General features: G+C 51.2%; 1 protein-coding gene across 2 annotated transcripts in view; it reads right to left on the bottom strand.

Annotated features, from left to right (window-relative positions):
* Positions 1–27,594, bottom strand: part of LOC140393912 (uncharacterized) — a 428,933-nt gene that overhangs the window by 147,282 nt on the left and 254,057 nt on the right. Inside the window, exons 10-13 of one of the 2 annotated variants that reach the window (XM_072480540.1) lie at positions 14,047–14,640; positions 12,187–12,825; positions 10,834–10,938; positions 8,985–9,566 (exon numbers count right to left, since the gene is read on the bottom strand). In XM_072480540.1, coding sequence (XP_072336641.1) covers positions 8,985–9,566; positions 10,834–10,938; positions 12,187–12,825; positions 14,047–14,640 — 1,920 coding nt within the window. The remainder of the gene's footprint in view (positions 1–8,984; positions 9,567–10,833; positions 10,939–12,186; positions 12,826–14,046; positions 14,641–27,594) is intronic. The other variant, XM_072480549.1, reaches the window with a different exon arrangement.

The raw sequence follows: 27,594 nt of genomic DNA, 5'->3' as shown, positions 1-27,594 counted from the left end.
CCCAGGAAACGGCCGCCAAAGGGTTCCCGTGTCACAGGGCAGGAATCACATGAGTCCACCTCCAGTTCTGCTGTACCGTCTGGGGAACCACCTAGACGTAGTCATAGGGCCTGTAAGCCAAAATATTAGACACTGAGTAAGTTGGCACCGGTGCAGGGCACAGATTAGTTCTGGGGCTAGGGCACGTGTATGCACTGTTTGTTATTAAAATCACTTTCACACCTACAGAGGCTGCCTTTGTGCTCTGTCCGATGCGTGCGGGGGTGTGGTGTGAGGTGAGCGCCTGTGGGTGTGTGAGGGGTGATAGAACATCGGCCTCAGGTGAGTGTCCCTTCCCCTCCCCCCGAGTCGCCCTCGCCATCCCCCCGGGCAGACAACGGGATCGTGCGCTGCAGTGTCACGGTCACGTGCAGGGATTGTCCGGGTGGGGGTTGTACTGTGGTCATTGGTCATACATTGTCCAACGATGTAAAGCCCAAAGCTCATCGCAGAGAGGGTTGTGATCATCCGCCATGGCCTGCAACAGTCACGCTTCCACCGGCGACCGTGTGAGCCCGACCGTGTGAGCCCGGCCCGTTGTACCGCAGGTGGATGTGCAATGGGGTGGTGTACATGCGGGTGGGGTGCAGGTGGTTGGTGTTGGGTGGGCGGGGTGAGGGTGGTTGATATTGGGTGGGTGGGGTGAGGGCAGTTGGTGTTGGGTGGGTGGGGTGAGGGTGGTAGGCTGATGCCGTGGTGTGCAGTCTGTGCCCATACTCAGCGATTCCCAAGCCACCCTAGTCCGTGAACCGGACGGCTATCAGCCTGTCCCGTGCCCGCTGGCCCAGCCGGTAATGGTGGGCAGACTCCGGTCCATGTCCAGCACCATCTGTCCTGTCCATTGCCCCCATCCGCCTCATCTGGGGAGGTCTGCGCCTTGTCTTGCTGCTCCTCCCCTTCCCCCTCCTCTGCCTGCAGTACATCGCCTCTCTGCTGGGCTATGTTGTGCAGGATGCAGCAAACCACAACGATGCAGCCGGCCCTATCTGACAGGTACTGGAGGGTCCCTCCAGAGCGGTCCAGGCACCTGAAGCGCATCTTTAGCAGCCCAAAGCACCTCTCTATCACATCCCTGGTTGCTGCATCGGCATCGTTGTAACGGTTCTCCTCGCCAGTTTGTGGCCTCCATATAGGTGTCATCAGCCACGACCTCAACGGGTAACCCCTGTCACCCAGCAACCAGCCCCTCAGCCGGGGGGGAGCGTCCCTCGAACATGGTGGGGATGAAAGATTGCACCAATACGAATGAGTCATGTACACTGCCCGGGTACCGGGCGCAGACGTGCAGGATCATCATGCGGTGGTCGCAGACCACCTGAATGTTCATGGAATAGGTCCCCTTCCTATTCATGAACACGGTTCTGTTATCCGCAGGTGGCTGCATGATGACGTGCATCCCATCGATCGTCCCCTGGACCATGAGCATACTTGCCGCCCCAGCGAAGCCCACTGCCCGGCATCCTGGCTGGCCCAGTGCACAGGGAACTGGATGTAGCGGTCGCAATGGCATTCAGGGCGTCTGTCACTGCACTGATGCACCGGTGCACCGATGCCTGCGAGATGCCGGACAGGTCCCCACTCGGCGCCTGGAACGACCCCGTGGCATAGACAGTCAGGGCCACTGTAACCTTGACGGTCACGGGGAGAGGGTGTCCTCCCCAGTGCCACGCGGTGCTAGGTGTGCCATCAGGTGGCAGATGTGTGCCACGGTTTCCCGGCTCATCCGGAGTCTCCACCTGAATGCCCAATCCGTGAGGTCCTGGTACAACGAGCGGGGCCGGTACACACGGGGCGTTATCGGGTGTCTCCTCCTTGTCCTGCGTGTGGGCAGCACTCCAGCATGGGCAGCTGCCACCTACCTCCCTGGCTCGCTCCTGCTCCAGCTCCCCCAGGGCAACATGTAGAAATGCGGCTCCTGCCACAGCGGCCATCATCGCACATGGCCAGGCGGACATCCTCCCCCCTCCCCGGCACGCACCCTCTCCAAACCCTCCCCTTCTCCTCCCCGGCACGCACCCTCCCCCCCCCCCCCCCCCCCCCCGCCCCTCCTCCCTGGCACGCACCCTCCCCAAACCCCCCCCACTCCCCGGAACACACCCTCCCCAACACCCCCTCCCCCCTTCCTGGCAAGCACCCTCCCGAACCCTCCCACCCACCCCACCCCCCCTCCTCCCCGGCACGCACCCTCTCCATCACCCGCCCTCCCCGGCCCCCCTCTCCTCCGCAGCATGCACCCTCCCCAAACACCCCCCCCCCCCTCCTCCCCAGCACGCACCCTCCCCAACCCCCTCACCCCTCCTCCCCGGCACACACCCTCCCCAACCACCTCCTCTCCCGCCCCCACCGAGCCCCCACTCAAGCCCTCTACCAGCCTCCCCAGCCCCTCCCTCCCCCCAGCCCATCCCAGCCCCTCCCTCCCCCCAGCCTATCCCCCCAGCCCGTCCCACCCAGCCCCTCTCCACCCTGACACGCACATTCCAATGGCACTTGCGACCCCGTCCCACCCACCACCACCACCTGCGGCCGTGCTGTCACTTCTCCGCCGGCCGCCCCACGCGGTGGCCGGCGTCAACCAGCACGACTGTTGGTTGGCAGCATTAAATGGTTTGATTTACGCCGGCGGGACTTCAGCCCATCCGGCCCGGAGAATTGGGGCGGCCCCGGGGCCCGTTGCGTCGCGCCATCATCGACATTCTCCGAGGCGGGGGGTTGGAGAATCCCGGCCCACATCTGTCGGGACTTGTGGGAGGAAACCGGAGCACCTGGAGGAAACTCACGCGGGGAGAATGTACAGACTGCGCACAGACAGTGACCCAAGCCAGGAATCGATCCCGGATCCCTGGTGCTAACCACTGTGCTACCGTGCCGCCCATACGTCTCCCCAAGGTCAGGTCTTAGCGGAAGGGAAAGAGTGCCCCCACGGCACAGGCCCGCCCGCGGATCGGTGGGTCCCGATCGCGGGCCAGGCCACCGTGGGGGCACCCCCCGGGGTCAGATCGCCCCGCGCCCCCCCCAGGACCCCGGAGCCCGCCCACGGCGCCTTGTCCCGCCGTTCAAAAGGTGGTTTAATCCACGTCGGCGGGACAGGCAATTTATCGGCGGGACTTCGGCCCATCCGGGCCGGAGAATCCAGCGGGGGGGCCCGCCAACCGGCGCGGCCCGATTCCCGCCCCCGCCGAATATCTGGTACCGGAGACTTCGGCAACCGGCGGGGGCGGGATTCACGGCAGCCCCCGGCGATTCTCCAACCCGGCGGGGGGTCGGAGAATGACACCCCAGGTGTGCAAAGAATCACATTTATGATGAGCCCTCATTAACCATTGTTGTCCCTTGAGGATGAATGAATGTGAACTCCTCCATCACTCACTCCAAATAAAGAATGATCCATGCCTTCCTGAGAATACATAAGGGTACGTACCAAATGGCACCGAGGTTAACGTCACATGAATGTTAATCTTATAAAGGGGACACGCTGGGGGGGATTTTCAACCAGTGTTCACCACTGGCAAAAAAGGCGACGGTGGTTGAAAATCCCACGAGACAGCAGGAATGAGTATCTCGCCAGAAAGATCTTGGGCTGGATTCTCACAAAATGGGACTATGGGCGGGATTCTCCGACCTCCCGCCGGGTCGGAGAATCGCCAGGGTGCGGCGTGAATCCCACCAGTGCCGGCTGCTGAATTCTCCGGTGCCGCGGGCGGGAATCGTGCCGCGCTGGTCGGCGGCCGCTGGCAGCGCCCCCCCCCCGGCGATTCTCCGGCTCCCAATGGGCCGAGTGGCTGCCCATTTTAGGCTGGTCCCGTCGGCGTAAATTACAACAGGTACTTACCGACAGGACCTGGTTCCGCGGGCATCCTCCGGGGTCCTCGGGGGGGCATCTGGCCCCGGGAGGTGCCTCCACGGTGGCCTGGCCTACGATTGGGGCCCACTGATCTGCGGGCGGGCCTATGCCATGGGGGGCACTCTATTCCTCCACGTCGGCTGCTGTGGACCTCCGTGATAGCTGACGCGGAGATGAACTCCCCTTGCGCATGCGTTGGGATGATGCCAGCACACGCTGGCGCTCCCCCGCCGGCCGGCGAGGCGCATACCACTCCGGCGCCAGCCTAGCCCCTGAAGGTGTGGAGGATTCCGCATCTTTGGGGCGGCTCGACGCTGGAGTGCTTCACGCCACTCCTCCGCGCCGGAGTTGCCTGCCCCGCCGATTCCTGCAGAATCTGCCCTATGTCCCCACACCGGCATATAAACGCTGGTATTTTACTCTGGAGAATCCTGGGAAAAGGCGGAGGTGATTCAACGACCTGCAGGGGGCTTGCAGGGACCCAGAGTAATTCATGCAGCTTTAGCTGCAGAAACGGGCTCTCGCACTTCCAGTTTTGGGTCTGCGCATGCGCACGGTGGTGGCCTCCAGCAGCCGCGCCGTGCGCCATGGCGGACTCAGACCGCGGAGCCACACACAAAAGCTAGACCCCCCCCGATCGGCCGGGTGCCCGAAGATCTGATCGTGTGGATCTTTCTCCCAGCCACCTTTAAGATCCCCCCCACTCTAGTGTCCGATCACCCCGCCCCCCCCACCAAGGTGGCTGTGAACCGAGTCCGCAGCCACCATTCGAGCATCCTGACTGGCAATAGCAGTTTAGTTCCACGCCATCGGGAACTCGGCCGGTCAGGAGCGGAGGATCGCTCGGCTGGCCTCTGGCAATGGGCCCCAGCCACGCGGCGTACACCGCGATCACGACGATTCACAGGTCCCGGAGAATCGCTGGACCAGCGCCAGGCCCGATTTCGGCTCCTCCACGCGAGCACCTTGAGGCCACCATGAGAAGGTTGGTGAGAACCATGGATGGTGCCTGTCTTGCTGACCAGAAAAGTGGGACCCTGTGCCAGGTTCCGCTTCAAACTTCATTAATTATGTACAGAACCGAGGCAGAACTTTAATCATTAACCTCTGGCCCAGTATTTACTTTAGCATTACTAGGCAATGTTAAATTATGGTAATAACCAATGAACCGAGACGTTGTATGCTACAGCAAAACCTTCCAACAAGTTTGCCAGATTTGCGTTGTACCCACACAGCACCTTGTTTGACTCTTACCAAAATAACCCCGAGGGTTCTGTGCTGGTGTCGAGCAGCCAAAAAACAGGGTTTGTTTTTAAGGTGTTGTAAGTGTACTTCCTGTTTATTTCCTTATTTCCACATTTTTATTTTGATGTTATTGTTTTTGATCCATGTTTGATTAGTGGACATGTATAAATAAGGCAAGCAGCAGAATTCAGAAATAACAGGAGAGAACACTCTGCTAATTTCTGCCGGTTTGAACGGGAGTTGCAGACTGGTCAGCACCAGAGAGAGAGATAGGATGGAACTCAGTTTGATTGATTGGCTGGTGGCCAATGAATTGGCCCAAAAGACTACACTCTGCCCGTAACAGGTGGTGATTGGATCCTACCCCAGTGGAATACATTTTAGAGTCCCAAGGAGTTTCAGTTTGTCTCCTGAAAGCACAGGGAGACAGTCTCTCTCTTTTCTCTGTGTTCTCTTCAGAAAGGCTGTGAATGTTGTATTCCTGGGGCTGCAGAGAATCTGAATGAATGAATCTACAGGAAAACAATATAGGCTGGAAACAAATGTAAAAACATTTTCGCTCTCTCCATAAAGGCCAGTGAGTGCTGTATTTCTGAAACTACAGGGATCTGAATGAACCTACATTAAAACTATGGACTAAAAGTAAGGCTTGAAGAGAGAGTAGTGTACTGGAAAGCACCATGTGAAACAAAGACTCTTTTTTTTCTCTTTTACTCGTGATTTTTTATCCCTCTATTTCTCTCTGTGTTTGTCTACCTTGCGTGTATGTGTAGAAGGTGGAGGGCAAGTTAAAGTGGGGAACTAGGAATTAGATAATGGTTGTATTTGCTACATAGTTCATTATAGTTCTGGTTATAAATAAACTGTAACAGTGTTTTCATTTACAAACCAGGGGCGTCATTCTCCGACCCCCCCGCCGGGTCGGAGAATGGCCGTTGGCCGCCGTGAATCCCGCCCCTGCCCCCGCCGAAGTCTCCGCTCCCGGAGATTGGGCGGGGGCGGGAATCCGGCCGCGCCGGTTGGCGGGACCCCCCGCTCAATTCTCCGGCCCGGATGGGCCGAAGTCCCGCCCAGGAATTGCCTGTCCCGCCGGCGTAAATCAAACCTGGTATTTACCGGCGGGACCAGGCGGCGTGGGCGGGCTCCGGGGTCCTGGGGGGGGGGGGGGCACGGGGCGATCTGACCCCAGTGGGTGCCCCCACGGTGGCCTGGCCCGCGATCGGGGCCCACCGATTCGCGGGCGGGCCTGTGCCGTGGGGGCACTCTTTCCCTTCCGCCTCCGCCACGGTCTCCACCATGGAGGAGGCGAAAGAGACTCTCCCCACTGCGCATGCGCGGGAAACTGACAGCGGCCGCTGACGCTCCCGCGCATGCGCTGGGAAACTGACAGCAGCCGCTGACGCTCCCGCGCATGCGCCGCATTTCCGCGCCAGCTGGCGGGGCAACAAACGCCATTTCCGCCAGCTGGCGGGGCGGAAATCCCTCCGCCGTCGGCCTAGCCCCTCAATGTTGGGGCTAGACCGCCAAAGATGCGGAGACTTCCGCACCTTTGGGCCGGCGCGATGCCCCTCTGATTGGCGCCGGCTTTGGCGCCAGTCGGCGGGCATCCCGCCGTTGGGGGAGAATTTCGCCCCTGATGACTATAATTATTGGGAAGCCAAGGGCCAAAGACTTTGTGTATTTTTTAAGAATTATTGGTTAATTCACTTGTGTTGTGACTCCAGCTCAAGTGGGGCTGGAATTGGCCATAAGACCATAAGACATAGGAGCGGAAGTAAGGCCATTCGGCCCATCGAGTCCACTCCACCATTCAATCATGGCTGATTTTAACTCCATTTACCCGCTCTCTCTCCATAGCCCTTAATTCCTCGAGAAATCAAGAATTTATCAACTTCTGTCTTAAAGACACTCAACGTCCCGGCCTCCACCGCCCTCTGTGGCAATGAATTCCACATACCCACCACTCTCTGGCTGAAGAAATTTCTCCTCATCTCTGTTCTAAAGTGACTCCCTTTTATTCTAAGGCTGTGACCACCCACTAGCCCAGGGTGTTGTAACAGTATAATATTCTCTTTGTACTCAATTGCGCCTCTGAGGTTCTATAAGCTCCTGTGCAACAGTAATTAACAAATGAAGATGCACAATTTCATGGTTCCAGAGAATGTCCATGATAACCACATCTTAACAAAATCAAGGTTGCCCACTCCTACTCCAGGTTAGACAGTTAGATTTATAATTACACTTTACATTGAAACTCCCTCATACAACCATTTTTTCTCCACCTTTCCAAGCAATGAGCACACAATGACACACGCGAGGAAGCAACATAACATCTCAGCAGGTAATTGGCACAGAGTGAAATGTCACACATTTAAATAACATTGCTGTGGCTGTTCCCAATCCCCACTAGACTGATGGTAAGGGGTGGATGGGAAAGCTATTTTCATTTCAAGTCTCATATCAGAATTGTCATTTTAACTCGTGTCTTCTGGTTTTGTGCCCACTGTCCAAATACTTTTGGCAAAACTTTGAAATGAAATGAAAGTCCCAAAGGCTCTCGGCTGATTTTCCCTTCTTTTAAAGAGAGGGAGCTGACTGGGGGTCCATGAAATCACTACAGTTCAGAATGAGGCCATCATGCCTGCACCGACCCTCCAAAATAGTACTCTACCTAGGCCCACCATGGCCAATCCACCTAACCTGCACATATGCGGACTTTGAGAGGAAAAAAGAGCACCCGGAAAAACCCACACAGACAGGGGGAGAACGTTATAACGCCACACAGTCACCCAAGCCTGGAATGGAACCCTAGTCAATGGCACCGTGAGGCAGCAGTGTTAACCACTGTGCAACCACGATTTAACCTTAGGGCCACCACACTTCAGGCAAGGAGCAAGATTGAGAATGTGGGACTTTCATGGATAACCTCAGCCAATACAGGAATTGAACCAACAAGAATTGGCATCGCTCTGCTTCATGAACCAGCCGCCCAGCCAACTGAGCAAACCAACCCCCAAGGCTTTATATCTTCAGTGAGAGGAATTGGTTCCTCCATAATTGCTTCAACATTAGACAGCATCTTTTGTTGAATGGTTCAATTACAATTTCTGGCATTTCCTCAGCTTCAAAACATAATCAGGATTAGGCATGAGTAGTTATGGATCTTAAAAGAAAGGCACTGGTTGGTAATCACAGAATCGCCACTGTGCAGAAAGAGGCCTTTCAACACATCACGACTGCACTGACCCTCTGAAAGAGCACCCTACTCAGGCCCATTCCAGTGCCCTATCCCCATAACCCCACCTAACCTGTCCAACCCTGCACATGAAAGAACAATTTAGCATGGCCAAACCACCTAAGCTGCCATTTTTGTACTGTGAAAGGAAATCAGAGCATCCAGAGGAAACCCATGCAGACACAGGGAGAAGGTACTAACACCACACCGTCTCCCAAGGCCGAAATTGAACTCAGGTCCCTGGTGCTGTGAGGCAGCAGTGCTAACCACTAGGCCACAGTGCTGCACATCGTGGGAAATGGTGGGCAAAAGATTAATAAGTGGTCACACTAGGTGCTGAAATGCCACATGTCATACCCATGTTTCAAATGCCAATGAGTACACATTTTTATTGCATTTGATCTGATCCAAATTATAAAATTATTCTGTCAGGAGTGTTGTTAAAAACTTCCACTGTGTATGTTTTGTTATTGTGCTCACACTGGTGGGGTTATGAAGTGCTAAAATGTACACATTGTGCAATCTCACCAGCGGTCACTCTTACAATATCAGAAATATTCCTTCAATACATTTTTACATGACATTGAGTGACCTAATTCAATCTGGTTTACAAAACTATTTTACCTTCAGTAGGAGGGATTGGTTCTTCAATCACAGACACTGCTCTAACTTTCGATAGTAGCTCTTGTTGAATAGTTTGCAATTCCTGGGAGTCTCCTAGTTTGAGAACAGAATCAGGATTCAACACGATCTGTCGTAGCTCTGATGTGTCGGCATTCTTGGCTCCGATGACAATGGGCACTATACCAGCCTGTTTCACTGCATCTGCTGCTTGTCCAACATGATCTCTGGATTTCCCAGCAGTGATGAGCACCAGGATTTGTGAAGCTCCAGCATCGCTCCTGCTCCCTGCAGATGGAGTGAAGACATTCCTTGTGACAAAGTCCAGTGCAGCACCAGTGTTGAGGGGCCTTCCTGTTTTCAATCTCAGCTTTTTCAATGCATTTAAAACCTCATCTTTAGTTGAATAAGTATTGAGGCCAAATTCAAGTCTTGAATCAGAACTGTATTGTACCACAGCAACTTGATCTTTGTCAGGTCCAATATCGAGCTCCTGGATTACTTTAAGCAACTCACGGACTTGAAGAAATGATCTTCCCATTCCAGATGAGCCATCGATTAAGAAGACGATATCTCTTTTCATCGCTGAAGAAATTAAAATAAAATGAATATAGATAAATAAAATACAGAGGTTTATATTCAGAAATATTAAGTGAATGTTTAAAAACAATGTGCACATCATCCTCATTAGAATGTAATTATGTTCTTTTGTTCAATTATTATATCTTAGAAAGGTCTGTTGCTGCAAATTAGTGGATTGATATTCATATTTTGCTCTTTCAAAGAGATATTAATACATTTATTAAAAAATGGGCTCATACCCATGTTGATACATTGAAGAGAATTAAATCATATAAATGCATTAAATTTCCTTCTGCTAATATTCCCAATAGTAGTTTTTAGGCTGTGTTAAATTTTCATGAAGATTGTCATAATTTCTCAGCATTTCTCAGTTCTTGTGGTTGCTGGAGGAGATCCAGCATTGCTTGTAAAACACAAGGGCCGGGATTCACCATTCGGGAGACTTTGGCCTGAATTCTTTGCCGCCTGCCGCCGGTACCGGAGTCCCCAATGCAGCGGGGAATTGGAAAATCAGGATTGGCGACGGATGTTGGCGGACGCCGATCCAGACCCGATCCTCCGACTCCCTGCTGGCGGAGGGATTGAGGTTCACGACCGCGTGCAAGCGAGAGGATGCGAATGAATGCAAATCGGTCTTCATGACCCATTTCCATCCTTTTTGTGGGCCCTGCATCCTATTCTCTGGCCCTCCATGAATCTTCAGTCCCCTGGGCCGGCAATCACATGGGCAGGGATTGCCACACGTCTCACCAAACGAGAGCCTGATGTAATGGACCATGTGGTAGGCCAAGGGATAACTCCTTAAGGTTAGGTTTAGCCTCTGGCCGGCGCCATGTTGTACGGCACGACGGGTGCAGGTCGTCAGCTGTGCGCATGCGCGGCCCGGGACCCAGTCATTCTCCGGCCATTTCAGCGCGGGTTCCGGGTGTTTCAGTCGGCGCCGGTGCTAGCCCCTCGGTGAGGAGTCAATGCTGAATTTCCTGTCGTGAAAGTCGACACATTCCAAGCTGGCGGCAGCACTTACTCTCCAGAATGGAGAACCCCACCCTTAAACTTTATCCAACTGTCAAGTTAACTTCAATGATAGTTGTCAGTGTCCTGAAGGCAGGCAACAAACCATTGAACCCATTCCCAATCTCTTTTGGCTTGAGGCTTATGTGATATTTTTGACAGGCACCAGAATATTTGACAGTACATGAATATCGTTTATAAATATATGAACACTACTAATATTGTGGAAATATCTGAAAAAAACAATAAATTCAGGTACCTCCTGTAGGAGCAACAGGTTCCTCTTCAGGTTTCATTGTTGGTTCTTCAGTAATCACTGTTGGAACGGTCAGCGTTGTCAATGGTATCATCTGATTGTGTATATCTGACAGAGAGTGGAATCCATTTCACAAGTTACTAATCTGTTGAATCAGGTATTCAGATTGATGCACCTGTGTTTAAAGCTCGGTACCAGGAGGTCCTCTTACATCTTCAGCTACCATGACCGATCCGTACAATCATTAGACCACAGCTGGAATATTGGGCACAGTTTGGGAGCCACGCTATAGGAAGGATGTGAAGGCATTGGAATGAATCCAGAAAAGGTTTACAAGAATGGTTCCAGGAATTAGAAACTTTCAGTAATTAGGATAGATTGGAGAGGTTGGGACTGGTCTCCCTGTTGAGAAGATCGGTTGGAGGAGATTCGATAGAGATGTTCAAAATCATGAGGGGATTGGACAGAGCAGATAGGGAGAAACTGTTCCCACTGACAAAAGGATGAAGAATGAAAGCGCATAGATTTGATGTAATTTGCAAAAGAAACAAGGGTGATTTGAGAACAAAATGTTTCACACAACGAATGGTTCTGGTCTGGGATGTGCTGGCTGCAGGTGGGGTGGAGGCAGCTTCAATCGAGGCATTCAAGAGGGCATTAGATGATTACTTGGATAGAAACAGCATGCAGGAGAAAAGGTGGGGAAATAGCTCTAAGTCATGATGCCGTTCAGAGAACAGGTACAGACACGATGGGCCAAATGGCCTCCTTCTGTGCAGTAAAAAATGTGATTCTGAACAGAGCATCAACAACTGTAGACATCCATTGGACTGATCCATGATGATGCTTGGCAAAGTACTGCCTTTGCCTTCTACAGTATGGCTAACCATAAAACTCTCCTGCTCACCATCTGCCATCAGGTTTATTTGAAGGATCTACAGGCTGATCTTCTTGGTCAGGTTATGAATGCACCTTCCTTGGTCATCAAGTCCTGAAGTGGGACTTGAACTGAGAGCTTCTAGCTCAGAGGTAGGGAATGCTCCCAATGAACCAAAAGAACTTCTGTACCAGGGACACTATATCATAAAATCTGTCCCGATATCCTCAGATGGATTGTTAAAGATAATCTGTGAGTTATTATGAAGGGTGCTAGAATATAGAGGGACAGGAATGTGGATTCTGAAATCCAATATGACAAGGAGATACTGGGGTGGCCGTAGCCCAGAATCAGGGACAATCAGTGAACTCACACCCACCCTGCATTTCTAGTCATGCGTGATATTTTTGACAAGGACTAATATTGTTTGATAATGTACTCAAATGTAGCTGAAAAAACAATAAACTAAATTCTGGTACCTTCTGTAGGAGCAACAGGTTCCTCTTCAGGTTTTATTGTTGGTTCTTCAATAATTACTGTTGGAACGGTCAGCGTTGTCAATGGTATTATCATCTGATTGTGTATATCAGACAGAGAGTGGAATTCCTTTACACTGAAGATCAAACTTGGGTCAATTGCAATCTCTTCCAGCTGTGCTGGGTCCGTATGTTTAACTCCAACAGCGAAGGTCATTACTGCAGCTCGCTTCAGTGCATTTGCCGGTGCGTCCACATCATCACTGGATCTTCCCCCAGTAACAAGCACCAAAAACTGAGGAACATTTTCTTTTATTCGACTTCCTGCAGAACTAGTAAAATAATATTTAAAGGCAAAGTCCAACGCTGAACCAGTGTTAGCCGTTGATCCCCCGATCAGTCTGAGACTTCTGATATGAGACAGAAGTTCAGCTTCTGATGAATAAGTTTTCAGATAGAACTCAGCCTCAGTGTCATCGCTGTACTGTGCCAGACCTACTCGCACTTTGTCACTTCCAATGGCCAGGTTCTGAATTATTCTTGTCATAAAATCACGGACAAAAGGTAAATTTGCGTCTCCAACATTGTCTGATCCATCAATAAGGAACACGATGTCTCTCTCACTCATTTCCATTGGTAGAACTGGAAAAGGAAATGCACATCAGGTCAGCAATTAAATAATACCTGGTAAACCAATGTAATGAGATTTTACAACATTTCCTCAATTCTACAACAATTGGGGCTTTAATAACTGATGTTTTCTCGATGTTTCTCAAATTTCAAAGACCAGCATCAGACTAAATCCATTAATTGCAATGAAAAGGTGTTTGAATAAGGAAAGACTGAAGAAAAATGTGCACAACCTTTTGAAAAGGAAAGCATGAGCAATCCTATAGTTCGCACACGTGTCTGGTGTAGATCATCTCCAAATCGACTTGATTATGTTGATAGGAATGAACTATGAAGTCCAATCAAACTCAGTGTGAGAAACATTTTCACAAATGCACAATGTTGTAAACATTATGAGATTCTTTGCTCTCCGAAACACTGCTTATGGGAATCACACTAGTTATGTGGTTGTGCTAATGTTGCCTGCATCTGGCAGTGTTCATACTAAACGTGCACCAATCAGAATGATAATTCCAAAGGCATCAGAAGGATAGCTTTCAAAACTTCAAGTTTGTGATGTCTCCACATTAATATCCCTAATTTCCCCATTTAAAGGAAAAGTTTAGGCTGAAGGGAAAGGCCATGGTTGGTAATGGACAGGAGTGGCCACAGGAAGGTGAGGAAGATGCTTTCTGTGCACAAGTAGCAATGATCTGGAACGTGTTGCCATTTAGGGTGATGGAAGTAGTGGCCAGCAATGATTGCAAAAGAAAATTGGATAGGCACTTGAACCTTGCAGAGTTACAGGGATAGAGCAGGTTTGTTTAGATTGGATTTGTCCATGAAGAACAAGCATAAACACAATGGGCTCAATGCCTTCATTCTGTGTCCTAAATGACTCGATGACACGATGTCAAGTGTTCAAAAAAGAACAGAGCTGAATGGCTACATCTCATCCCAATGTTTTCAAAGGTGGTGATTGCATAGATCTATTGCACTCATTCCTCATACAATCAGTTCAATTACACCATGTTAGGAGTGCATGCACACCACTGTGTTAATGTGCTGACACTGGTGGTGGTTATGGAGTATATCTTTAGAATTCAGTCAGTGAAATAGGTTTTGCAAAAATGTACAGATTGTTCAACCTCAGTCTTGGTGAGGCCACTCTTACAATATCAAAAATGTTCTTTCATTTTCTCTTACATAACATTGAGTGACCTAATTCAATCATGGTTTACAAAACTATTTTACCTTCAGTAGGAGGGATTGGTTCTTCAATCACAGACACTGCTCTAACTTTCGATAGTAGCTCTTGTTGAATAGTTTGCAATTCCTGGAAGTCTCCTAGTTTGAGAACAGAATCAGGATTCAACACGATCTGTCGTAGCTCCAATGTGTCGGCACTCTTGGCTCCGATGGCAATGGGCACTATACCAGCCTGTTTCACTGCATCTGCTGCCCGTCCAACATCATCTCTGGATTTCCCAGCAGTGATCAGCACCAGGATTTGTGAAGCTCCAGCATCGCGCCTGCTCCCTGCAGATGGAGTGAAGACATTCCTTGTGACAAAGTCCAGTGCAGCACCAGTGTTGAGGGGCCTTCCTGTTTTCAATCTCAATTTTCTCAATGCATTTAAAACCCCATCTGTAGTTGAATGAGTATTGAGGCCGAATTCAAGTCTTGGGTTTGAACTGTATTGTACCACAGCAACTTGATCTTTATCGGGTCCAATATCGAGCTCCTGGGTTACTCTACTAAGAAACTCACGGACTTGAAGAAATGATTTTCCCATTCCTGGAGAGCCATCGATTAGGATGACGATATCTCTTTTCCTTTTGGATGTAGCTGAATATAAATATAAATGTATCAGATCAATGCATATCTATAACCTTTGAATACTCACACTGGATGTAAAGGTTTGCCATGTTATTGTCATTTGTTATGGACAGGGAGGAGCAATCAACTGAATCCCCCGATTCCTCTCCTGCCTGTGATTAATGTGGTTTTCTTTTGGAAAGGTAGATGCGTGTTTTTAAGTCCTCTTTAGCATGTGGTGAAATTAAAGAATCAACAGCAGACTTGAGTTTGAATAAACCAGATTATTCATTCACATATTGATTATGAAAGTCTAATCACTACATCACACACACATACTTAAGACAAATGCTGTTAAGTAGAATAGTGCACTTCTATTCATAATAAACAGAATAATAGTTCATCGTTTACGTGTGTACCGAAATGCCCTTATTTCCCAATTGTCCCTATAAAGAAAGAGGTTGGGCTGGATTCTCCAAAAATGGGGCTATGTCCCCACGCCAGTGTAAAAACGCTGGCGCTTCACTCTGAACTTTCCTGAAGAAAGTCCTGAGCAATTCTCCTACCTGCAGGGGGCTGGCAGGGCCCCTGAGAGCTTCTCGCAGCTCTGGCTGTGGACACGGGGCCCTGCACTTCTGGTCAGGAGTCCACGCATGTGCACAGTGGCGGCCGTGCCGTGCGACATGGCAGACTCGCACCACGGACCATCATCAAAAATGTAGGCCCCCCCCCCCCGCAAGATCACGCAGCCCGCAGGTCCATGCTGCCCGATCGATCCCCTACCATCCATGAGGCCCCCCTCCGGTGATCGATCCCCCTGCCCCCCCACCAGGCGGTCGTGGACTGAGTCGGCAGGCGCCACCCAACGTTCCCAACGGCTGATATGTGATTAGAACCACGCTGTCAGGAACTCGGGCAGTTTTGTGTGGAGAATCGCGGTGAGGGCCTCTGTCAATGGCCCCCTACCCGCTCTGCGTAGATCGCGCGCAAGTGATTCCTGAGCGATTCTCCGGGGACCGGAGAATCACTTTAGCGGCGCCGGTCCCGATTTCTGGGTAAACGGCCATTCTCCGGCCGGCGCCAAACGCAATTTCGGCGCGGAGGCTCGGAGAATGAAGCCCGTTGTTTCCACTCGAGTTCCAGTTCAGCTGGGTTATAATACCAGGAATTGAACATTGGAGAATTCTCTCTGGTGCTAACTTATAGGCAGATCCTGGTGCCAGTTCTTGATGGCTGCCTTACCAGGAAATTAAGTTCTATATTAAGTGACCATTGAGAGAAAAGAATCTGTCTGGGAGACCTTTAGACAATAAGACCAAAGGAGCAGAATTAGGCCACTCGGCCCATCGAATCTGCTTCGCCATTCAATCATGGCTGATATTTTCCCATCCCCATTCTCGTGCCTTCTCCCCATAACCCCTGATCCCTTTATTAATCAAGAAGCTATCTAACTCTGTCTTAAAGACACTCAGTGATTTGGCCTCCACAGCCTTCTGTGATTTACCACAGATTCACCACCCTCTGGCTGAAGAAATTCCTCCTCATCTCTGTTTCAAACGATCGTCCCTTTAGCCTGAGATGGTGTCCTTTGGTTCTAGTTTTTGATACAAGCAGAAACAGTCTCTCCACGTCCACCCTATCCAGGCCTCGCAGTATCCTGTAAGTTTCAATAAGATCCCCCCTCATCCTTCTAAACTCCGAGTATAGACTCAGAGTTCTCAACCGTTCCTCATACGACAAGTTCTTCTTTCCAGGGATCATTCTTGTGAACCTCCTCTGAACCCTTTCCAAGGCCAGCACATACTTCCTTAGATACGGGGCCCAAAACTGCTCACAATACTCCAAATGGGGTCTGACCAGAGTCTTATGCAGCCTCAGAAGTACATCCCTGGTTTGGATTCTAGCCCTCTTCACATGAATGCTAACATTGCATTTGCCTTCCCAACTGCCGACTGAACCTGCACATTAACCTTACGAGAATCGTCAACAAGGACTCCTAAGTTCCTTTGTCCTTCTAATTTCCTAAGCATTTCCCCATTTGGAAAATGGGGTGGGATTCTCCCGCAATTGGCAGGGCGGCCCGTACCGATGCCTAGATCGGAGCGAACCTGAAGAGCGAACCACTCCGGTGTCGGGCCGCCCGGAAGTCGCGGAATCCTCCGCACTTCCGGGGTCTAGGCCGGCGCTGGAGGGGTTGGCGCCACGCCAACCGGCGCCGAAGGGCCGCTGCGGGCCGGCGTGAGTTGGCGCATGCGCAGGACTGCCAGTGTGTTCTGGCGCATGGGGTTTCTTCTCCACGCCGGCCATGGCGGAGCCTTACAGAGGCCGGTACAGAGGGAAAGAGTGCCCCCACAGCACAGGCCCGCCTGCAGATCAGTGGGCCCTCATCACGGGCCAGGCCACCGTGGGGCCCCCCCCCAGGACCGGATCCCACCGCACCACCCCCAGGGCACCGCAAGCTGCCCTTCAAGCCAGGTCCCGACAGAATGGACCATGTCTATTTCACGCTGGTGGGACTGGCTGAAAACGGGTGGCCGCTCGGCCCATCGGGGCCCGGAGAATCGCCGGGGCGGGGGCATTGCCAATGGCCCCCAACTGGCGCAGCGCAATCCCCGCCCCCGCCCGAAAACTGGCGCAGGATAATTCATCAGCCGGCGGCGGGGCGGGATTCACGCCGCTCCCCAGTGATTCTTTGACCCGGCGGGGGGTCGGAGAATACCCCGCCCATAGTCTATGCCTAAATTCCTCCTTCCAAAATGCATAACTTCACACTTTTCGACATTGTATTTCATTTGCCACTTCATTGCCCACTCTCATAGCTTGTCCAAATCCTCCTGCGGCCCCCTTGCTTCCTCAGTACTATCTGTCCCTCTACAGATCTTTGTATCATCTGCAAACTTAGCAACAGTGCCTTCAGTTCCTTCTTCCAGATCATTAATGTATATTGTGAAAAGTTGTGGTCCCAGCACAGACCCTGAGGCACACCACTAGTCACCGCCTGTCATCTGGAAAAAGGCCCCTTTATCCCCACTCTCTGCCTTCTGCCAGTCAGCCAATCCTCTATCCATGCCAGGATCTTACCCTTAACACCATGAGTTCTTAACTTATTCAACAGTCTCCTATGTGGCACCTTGTCAAAGGCCTTCTGGAAATCTAAATAAATCAGGTCCACTGGTTCTCCTTTGTCTAACTTCTTTGTTACCTCCTCAAAGAACTCTAACAGATTTGTCAGACATGACCTCCCTTTGACAAAGCTGTGCTGACTCAGTCCTATTTTACCATGCACTTCCAAGTACTTCGCGATCTCATCTTTAATAATGGACTCTAAAATCTTACCAATGACCGAAGTCAGGCTAACCGGCCGATAATTTCCCATCTTCTGTCTCCCTCCCTTTTTAAACAGTGATGTTACATTAGCCACTTTCCAGTCCTCTGGGACCCTTCCTGCCTCCAGTGATTCCTGAAAGATCATCACCAATGCCTCCATAATCTCCTCAGCTATCTCTTTTCGGACCCTGGTGTGTAGGCCATCCGGTCCAGGTGACTTATCCACCTTCAGACCTTTCAGTTTCCCCAGAACCTTCTCCTTAGTAATGGTCACTGCACGCACCTCTGCTCCCTGGTTCTCCTGGAGCTCTGGCATCCCACTGGTGTCTTCCACCGTGAAGACTGATGAAAAGTAACTATTCAGTTCATCTGTCATTTCTTTGTTTCCTATTATTACTTCTCCAGCCACATTTTCCAGTGGTCCAGTGTCTATTTTTGCCTCTTTCTTACTTTTCAAATGTTGCAAAATACTCTTCCTATCTTACTTTATATTACAAGCTTGCTTGCACTCATACTTCATCTTCTCCCCCCCCTATTGCTTTTTTAGTTATCCTCATCCTACTTTTAAAGGCTTCCCAATCCTCTGGCTTCCCACTAATCCTCACCTTTTTGTAAGCTTTTTCTTTAGCTTTCATGCTGTCCTTGACATCCCTTGTCAGCCATGGATGCCTTGTCCTCCCCTTAGCATGTTTCCTCCTACTTGGGATAAATTTCTGTTGTGCCTCCCTAATAACCCCCAAAAGCTCCTGCCAATGCTGTTCTGTCTTCCCTGCTAGGCTCCTTTTCCAATCAACTCTGGCCAGATCCTCCCTCATGTCTTTGTAGTTATCCTTATTTAATTGTAATGCTGTTACATCTGAGTGCAGCTTCTCCCTTTCAAACTGCAGGGTAAATTCTATCGTACTGTGGTCACTGCCCCTAAGGGTTCCTTTGCCTTATGTTCCCTAATCAAGTCTGCCTCAATACACATTACCAAATCCAGAATTGCCTGTTCCTTAGTAGGCTCTGTCACAAGCTGCTCCAAAATACCATCTCTTAGACTTGCCACAAATTCCTTTTCTTGGGATCCACTGCCAACCTGATTTTCCCAGTCCACCAACATATTGAGGTCCCCCGTGATTATTGTAATATTGCCTTTTTTACATGCTTTCTCTATCTCCTGATTTATTTTTTGCCCCACATCCTGACTACTGCTAGGGGGCCTGGACATAACTCCCATCAGGGTCTTTTTACCTTTGCGATTCCTCAACTCTACTCACAGAGATTCTATGCCTTCCGATCCTATATCGCTGTTTAAGATTTTACAGCCTCCTGAGCTTAAAGGTAAAGGTGACCTTGCACTTTCTGTAGCTGCTATCTCTTGCTGTGTTTTCTGTTGACAGCCCGGGGGCTGGTTTCTCCGATTTTCTGGTTATTTTCTGCCGCATCGGTGCAAAACGTCTATTGATCCTCCGTTTGGTGGGGGGCTAGCAGGCTGGCAGCGTAGAAACCCCGGCTCTAGCTGCCGATATGGCCGAAGAATTCCCGGGTCTGTGGCTGCGCATGCGCACGGCAGCGTCCTGCAGCAGCGCGCCATGCAATATGGTGGCGGCCCGCGCGGACCCGGCCTGCCAAATAGTGCCCCCATTTGGGCAGGCTCGCGACCCCAGGGCCACCCCCTAACAGTACCCCAGCCCCTGCCAAAATCCCCCCTGCCCACGGAACGGCTCCCCCCCCCCCCCCCCCCCCCCGACTGAGTCCGCAGCTGCCACGCCGAGTTCCTGACAAAAAATAGCATGAGAGACACACGCCGTCGGGAACTCGGCCAGTCGGGTGCAGAGCATCAGGGAGAAAGCCTCAGGTAACGTCCTGAGGCCGTCAATACAGCATGCAGCGTACTCACAGAGTATGCCGCATTGGAGGGGGCGGAGCATCGTGAAAGCGGCGCCGCCCGCAATTTCGTCGTAAACATGGATTCTCCAGCCGATTGCCGAACGCAATTTTGGCATCGGAAACTGGAGAATTCCACCACAGGTCTTTCAGGACCTTCAGATAAAAATCATTGGCCAGGATTTTCTGTCTGGGATTTTAGGGCGGGAAAGGCAGTGAGGGCAGAATATCCAATGGGAATCCCAAAACGGCTTTCACGCTGTCTGGAGTTCCTTATTGAGTCGTCCCTGCCCCCCGCCAATGATGTAACGGGGTTCTCGCCATTCAATGATGGGGCACCATTACCATACATTCTAATGTCATCAGCGGGCTTCCCCGCTCTATTGTCCCTCCACATCAGCATTTCCCCAGCCGCCAATGTGAAGTGACGTATGTGGGGTTTACAACAGGTTTTGTATAATGGGAACCAGATGAATGGCCCCCATCAGGGTTGCACAGGAACACAGCGAACAATGAATACAGATCTACTTAAGACAACGCTATATCATGAACAACCATGATTGAGAAGCCGGATAGACACAATTTGTGAACTGAAAAAGCAAAAAATTGTTACCTGCTGTACTGTAACAGTATCCATTCACATGTATAGAACATACAATGCTTATAACATGTATAAATGTTTGTACAATCCAAAACATCTTCAAAGAAAGGGGGATGTAACTGTATGGGAATTAAAGGGTTAACAATTTCATGTACATACTTCTTTCCACCAAGAGCAGTCACCTATATATCACGTGATGACCCTTGATTCGGGGAATTTGTTTTAGGCGTGAGAGAGAGCAGTTGTGTATTTGAGAGTTCTGTAGAGTTCGTTATAGCATCGTTTATTTCAGCAACCTTGTACTTAGCAATATGTTTGAATCTAGTTTAAGTAGTGTTAATAAATCAGCTTTGAAAATTTACATAGCTTGATGTTTTTTGTCAAACACAACGCATTCAAGACAACCAGACAACGAAACCAGAGAACATCACAGGTCCCATCATTGGTTCCTTTGCACTCATCCAGTAAAAGAGGAATAAAGTAAAGAAAGATTTAGAGTTTGGAGAGCACAGACAAAATAAACTTTGTTTCAGAGTTCACACAAAGAAGTTAAGTGGGACAGTGACCTTTCAGAATTCCAGGCATCAGTTATCCCCCAGTGCAGTTAGTGGCAATGGAGGGGTGCCAATAATACCAGCAACCATCGAAAGAACCAAAATTTAAACAAAGATTTTGGTGAAGATAGTGTCAAAAGAAGCTTGCCACGTGCTCTGTCTGGAAAGTTCTAGAACTGTGCTTCCTCTCCTGTGAGTATCAAGTAAAGTAACACATACGCTGAAACAACTCATTGAAAGCTTGGGGAATTTTGCAAAGCTCCGAAAGGAATAGGCTGAGCTCTGTCTTACCTTGTTCGAAAAAAAGTGAGGTGATGCTGAAAATTTTGTGGCATCTTTGTGCTTATGCAAGCCTTCCCATTGTAAAAACGACAGGAGATTTTGGCACCATTGGACCGTATGATGAAAGCATCGAGCGCTGGACCTCATGCACTGAATCCTTCAAATACTTTGTACAGGTGAACAAAACTGCAGTGGACATAGTGGTCCTGAGCATGATGGGATGTCGGGGTGGGGAGTGTGTTGGGGGGGGGGGGGGGGGGGACTTTCAACTTCCTGTGAAATCTAATGCAACCAGAAATCCAGGCTCAAAAACCACTGATGGGATTGTGGAGATATTGATTGGCCACTTCTCACCTAAACCTATGGTCATTGCCAAGAGGTTCAGGTTCCATACATGACCAATGAGATGGTGAATCACTCATTATCACACAATTTGTAGCTGCTTTGAAGAAATTAGCTGAATACTGTGAATTTGGAGATATTTTGAACAACACCATTAGAGACAGACTAGTATGTGGGTTAAAAAGTGAAGCTATCTAGGAAAGGCTGTGAACAGAAAGTACTTTAAACCTAAAGAAGTCGTGATCTCTATGGAATTGGCAACTAAGAAAGCAACAATTAAATTTGAGCATTAAATTCCATACAATATCGGCTGAGACCCAAGCATATACACAGGTTCGAAATTGCCACCTATGTACAAACTCTGGTCCCACTGCAGCAGACTGCCAGGGGGCGGCGTGAATCCCGCCCCCGCCGGCCGTCAAATTCTCCAGCACCGGAAATTCAGCCCTGCGATGGGCCGAAGTCCCGCTGTTGTCATGCCAGTCTCGCCAGCGTGAATCAAACTACCTACCTTACTGGCAGGACTGACAGCGGGGCGGGCTCCGAGGTCCTGTGGGGGGCACGGGCCGATCTGGTCCCGGGGGGTACCCCCACGTTGGCCTGGCCCGCGATCGGGGCCCACCGATCCACGGGCAGGCCTGTGCCATGGGGGCACTCTTTTCCCTCCGCCTCGGCCACAGCCTCCGCGATGGCCTCCGCATAAGAGACACCCCCCTGCGCATGCACGGAGATGACATCAGCGGCCACTGACGCTCCCGCGCATGTGCGGACTTCCGCCGTCCGGCTGGCGTGGCACCAGCCCCTCACAGTGAATGCTTGGCTCCTAAAGATGCGGAGAAATCCGCACCTTTGGGGCGGCCCGACACCGGAGTGGTTCATGCCACTCCATCCCGCCGGGAGCCCCCGCCCTGCTGGGTAGGGGAGAATCCCGGCCCTGGTGAAAAGATGTAAAATGTGGAATTGGACTTCTGGTGGTGGCCATGAGCTGAGCGGTCGCATGTAAGGTAGCTCTCATATGAAATCCTCGAATACGACCTTTGAACACCTCAAAACCTCAAACAGGCACGAAAACTATCCACGACTCCCCCCCCCCCCCCCCCCCACCCCCCACCCCCACCCCCGGCAGCCTAACCCCCACAAACTGCATCGATGGGGGAAAAATGAGATTGAGCCAACCACCCAGCTAAAAAGCCAGTAAGGACAAGCGGAGAGAAGCCTCAGCCTCGGAGCCAGCAGCCACACGAGGTGACATGGAACCGGGATGGACCAACTTCACAGAGTTCTCAGCGCAAACCCAAGCGCTGATAGACAAACCCATGGGCTTTGTTACCTCCGAACTCCAAAGACACAGGGAGGATCTGAAGAGAGACCTCCTGGCAGCTTTCAAAACAGCAGTGGAGGCAGCAATGGCCCCCATGCGGGATGCTATGGCCTAAATGGAGCGGTGACTTGAGGCCCAAGAGTCAATGGCGAGAGACCTCGAGAAGGCTGCCATGGACCACAGATTGCAGCATTCGAAGCTGAGGTGGCACGCCTGATCAAGACCCTGAAGGGCCTAAACGAAAAAATAGACAACCAGGAGAACAGGTCTTGATGCCAAAACTTAAGGATCGTAGGGCAGCCGGAAGATATAGAGGGGAAGAACCTCACGGAATACAAAGCGGCAATGCTCAGCAAACTGGTCGGCAAAGAGAGCTTTGCCTAGCCCCGGGAGGTGGACTGTGCCCATAGGTCGCTTCGGCATCGGCCCAGAGACAGGGAACCTCCACAGGCGATAATTATAAAGTTCCATAAATACCAGTACAAAGTGCGGATCCTGAGGTGTATGCAAGGTGTGGGAGGGTGCAAATTGCGACAGACCTAGTCAAGCGCCGCGCCGAATTTAACAATGCCAAATTCACTCTCTATGAAAGCAAGGTGCGGTTTGGCATGCTTTATCCTGCCAAGGTTTGGGTCACATACTAGAGGAAAGAGTATTTTTCGACACCCCGGTGGAGACCAAGAAATTCATCCAGAAGTATGGTCTGGGCTGGCAGTGATAGCGCACATGGGCTAGAATGTGAGCTGCGAGAGCCAAGAGGGGCAGGAATGAACATGGGCAGAGGTGCGGAGATGGCAGGGATGGGAGGAGAGGAGAGTCAGATAGGGGTTAAACAGGGAAACCTGACCAAGAGGGGAGCTGCTGCACTAGTGAGCAAGCTGGTGTATGGGAGTACAGTGAAGGAGGAAGTCACGGCATGCATCCCGGGAGGGAGAGAGTGCGCGCCTGGCAGGAGGGAGGGGAAAGACAGAAATTCAGGGGAAACTAAGGGCAAAAGAAGGGGGGACTGGTGTGGCAGAAGGGGGAGTAAAGCTAAAGGGGGAGGGAGGTCTAAGAGGGGTAAGCACAAGGGTAAGAGGAGACAGGGGGAAGAGACAGAAGTGGGGGAGGGTGGAGCACTGGTTGCACCAGACAACTCGTAGAGATAGTGAAAAAGAGGAAGCAATTGGTGTCCATGTTGAACCCCCCCGAAAGCGAGGGCAGGCCCGGTCCGACAGGGCCTGGCTCACAGGGTGAGTATGGTTTACCCCACAGGAGTGAAGGGCGGTGGATGCAGACATTCCCCCCCCCCCCCCCCATCCGGATAACTACATGGAACATGAGAGACGTCAACGGGCCGGTAAAGAGATCCAAAGTCCTCGCCCATCTCAAGCGTGGGCAGCACGGTAGCATTGTGGATAGCACAATTGCTTCACAGCTCCAGGGTCCCAGGTTCGATTCCGGCTTAGGTCACTGTCTGTGCAGAGTCTGCACATCCTCCCCATGTGTGCGTGAGTTTCCTCCGGGTGCTCCGGTTTCCTCCCATAGTCCAAAGATGTGCAGGTTAGGTGGATTGGCCATGATAAATTGCCGTTAGTTTCCAAAATTGCCCTTAGTGTTGGGTAGGGTTACTGGGTTATGGGGATAGGGTGGAGGTGTTGGCCTTGGGTGGGGTGCTCTTTCCAATAGCCGGTGCAGACTCGATGGGCCGAATGGCCTCCTTCTGCACTGTAAATTCTATGATCTATGATCTATGATCTATAAGTGTCTGAAGCTGGACGTCGCTTTTCTACAGGAAACTTACCTGAAAGAGAGGGACCGGCAGTGGGTAGGGAAGAGCTGGGTGGGATAAACATTTCACTCATGTTTTGACACTAGGACAAGAGGGATGGTCACATTAATTAACAGGAGAGTCTCATTTACAGCGACGGGCATAGTGACGGACCCAGGGGGAGAGTACATTATGATCAGCGGGACCCTGGAAAACTGGGACGATGCAGGGTTTGTTGAGAAAATGATGGCCGAAGTCCCGGACCTGGACACCCATCGACAGATCTTGGGGAGTGACTTTAACAGGATCCGACATTGGACAGATCCAACCCCAGGCAAGGTAACGTGTCAGGCATGGGACGAGAATTGATTGCCTTTGTGGAGCAGATGAGCGGGAGGGAAGACCTGTGGAGGTTCCACCACCCGGGAGAAAAATAATCCTTCTCCCATGTGTGAAAGGCCTACTCATGGGTAGAGATTTTTGCGGCAGGGAAGAGGGTGCTTCCAGGAGTAACAAAGGTGGAATACTCCGCAATTGTAATCTCTGACCATGTGCTGCACTACACCGAGAGCTGGAGAAGGGACGGACCCATCGCCCCCCACGGAGGCTGGATGCAGCTCTCCTCACCGATAGGGAATTCTAAAATTCCCAAGCTAGGGCAGCATGGTGGCTCAGTGGTTAGAACTGCTGCCTCATGGCGCCGGGGACCCGGGTTCGATCCCGGCGCCAGGACACTGTCTGTGTGGAGTTTGCACATTCTCCTCATGTCTGTGTGGGTCCTACCCCCACAATCCAAAGATGTGCAGGGTAGGTGGATTTGCCACACTAAATTGCCCCTTAATTGGAAAAATGGTAAAAAATAAATAACATATCCCAAGCCATCAACGATTATGTATCCTGCAACCAGAATTGGGAGATCTCATCCTCCACATTCTGGAGGCACTGAAGCCGGTGACCAGGGGCAAAATTATAGCCAACAGAGACTTAGGGGCCAGAAGGAAAGAGAAGCCAAGCAGCTGATCGACTCCATACTGGAGGTGGATGGTCGTACTCCACGGCTCCAACCGTGCAACTGTTGGCGGAGAGGAGAAAGCTGCAGATGGAATGTGACCTGCTCGCCATACGGAAGGCAGTCCACCAACTCCGCCAGATATGGGGACCTTTTACGGATATGCAGACAAGGCCAGCCGCATGCTGGCACACCAGTTGAGAAAACAGGTGACCGCGAAAGAGACAGCTCAAGTCAGTGACAGTAAGGTAGGATGGTCGAGGCCCTGAACACGGTAAAGAAGGCCTTTATGAACTTTTATCGAAGGCTATACACTTCTGAGCCCCCGAGAGGGTCGAGGGGGTGGAACAGCTCCTCGACAGACTGGATATCACGGTGGTGGGGAGGACAGGAAACGGGCACTGGAAGCACCGCTAGGGCTGGGTGAAATTGTGGAGTGCATCAATTCCACGCAGTCAGGGAAAGCGTCGGGACCACACAGGGTAGACTTTTACAAAAACTTCTCAGCAGCATGTGGTATTATCACACTTGAAGGTAATGTGAGGGTTAATGAAATGTTTACCGACAGCCACTAGAGGGAGCAATCCTAGAAGTATATAAGGGATGATGCTGAGCCTTGTGGGACCTGGAGTCATTGGTAGGAGAAGGAGCTGGCAAGGAGTACGGAAGGTAGTGAAGGAGCAAGAGGGGGCGGCTTGGTAGCACAGTGGTTAGCACTGTTCCGTCACAGTGCTAGGGTCCGAGGTTCAATTCCCGGCTGGGTCACTGTCTGTGCAGAGTCTGCACGCTCTCCCTGTGCGTGGGTTTCCTCCCACAGTCCCGAAAGACGTAGGGCGGGATTCTTCGACCCTCCGCGCCAGAATCACGGCTGGCGTGGGGCAGAGAATAGCCCTTCATGCCGTAAATCCGGCGCTTCCGCGATTCTCTGTGGACCCGGCAGTTGCGCGCGCACGCGGTCGATGTGCCACCGGTTGAGGGCCTTTGGAACAGGCCCCCGAGGTGATTCTCCGCAGTCGACCGGCTGAACTCCCGCCGGCGTGGTTTACATCTGGTACCACCCGGCGGGATCTTGGATCGCGGCCGCGGTGGAGGTCTTGGTGGGGGGTCGGGGGTATCTGATTCTGGGGGGGGTCTCAGCAGTGGCCAGGCCCGCGATCGGGGGCCACCAATCGGCAAGCCATTGCGATCTGTGGGGGACCTACCTTACTCCGCGCGGGCCCGCTCTGTGGCTCTGCCATGCGTGGCTCTGCCTGTGTGGCTCCGCGCATGTGCGGACCCGCTTGCAGCCGCCGTGCGCATGCGCGGCCGCGCGGTCTGGACAGCAGGACCCCACCAGCAGTTAGAGCTGTGGGATGCAAGCTGGGGCCCTGCTAACCCCCTCGAAAACGGAGAAGCACCCCAGACTTTCGAGGAAAAAAATCCGGAGTGATTCTCACCTGTTTTCCGGTGGGCGTGGGGACTTAGTCCCCAAAAGGCAGAATCCAGCCCGTGCTGTTAGATGAATTGCACATTCTGAATTCTCCCTCTGTGTATCCGAAGAGGCGCCGGAATGTGGCGACTATGGGCTTTTCACAATAAATTAATTGCAGTGTTAATGTAAGCCGACTCGTGACAATAAAGATTATTATTATTATAGTTAATGAGTTAGTGAGTTAGATGGTAGATGAGTACAGTTTAATGTGTGTTTTATCAACTGTTAGTTCTTAGGGATAAGTGTCGAATCCAATTGTAGGGATAAATAAATAATTTTGTTAGTTTATAAGACTCGTTGTTCTCTGATCAACACTACACATGGTACCAGGCGTTTGTCCCTAAAAATTGGAATAGGTAGATTAGAGAAGACACCATAAAACAAGAACCAAGAAGATTGAATGAAGTAATCAAGCCTCTACATCTAATAGAACATCCGTGAAGCAAGATGGAGATCTG

This window comes from Scyliorhinus torazame, chromosome 2 (assembly GCF_047496885.1).
Source record: "Scyliorhinus torazame isolate Kashiwa2021f chromosome 2, sScyTor2.1, whole genome shotgun sequence".
NCBI lineage: Eukaryota > Metazoa > Chordata > Chondrichthyes > Carcharhiniformes > Scyliorhinidae > Scyliorhinus > Scyliorhinus torazame.
Note: the sequence above shows the minus strand (reverse complement) of the source record. Positions and strands in the feature narration are given on the sequence as shown.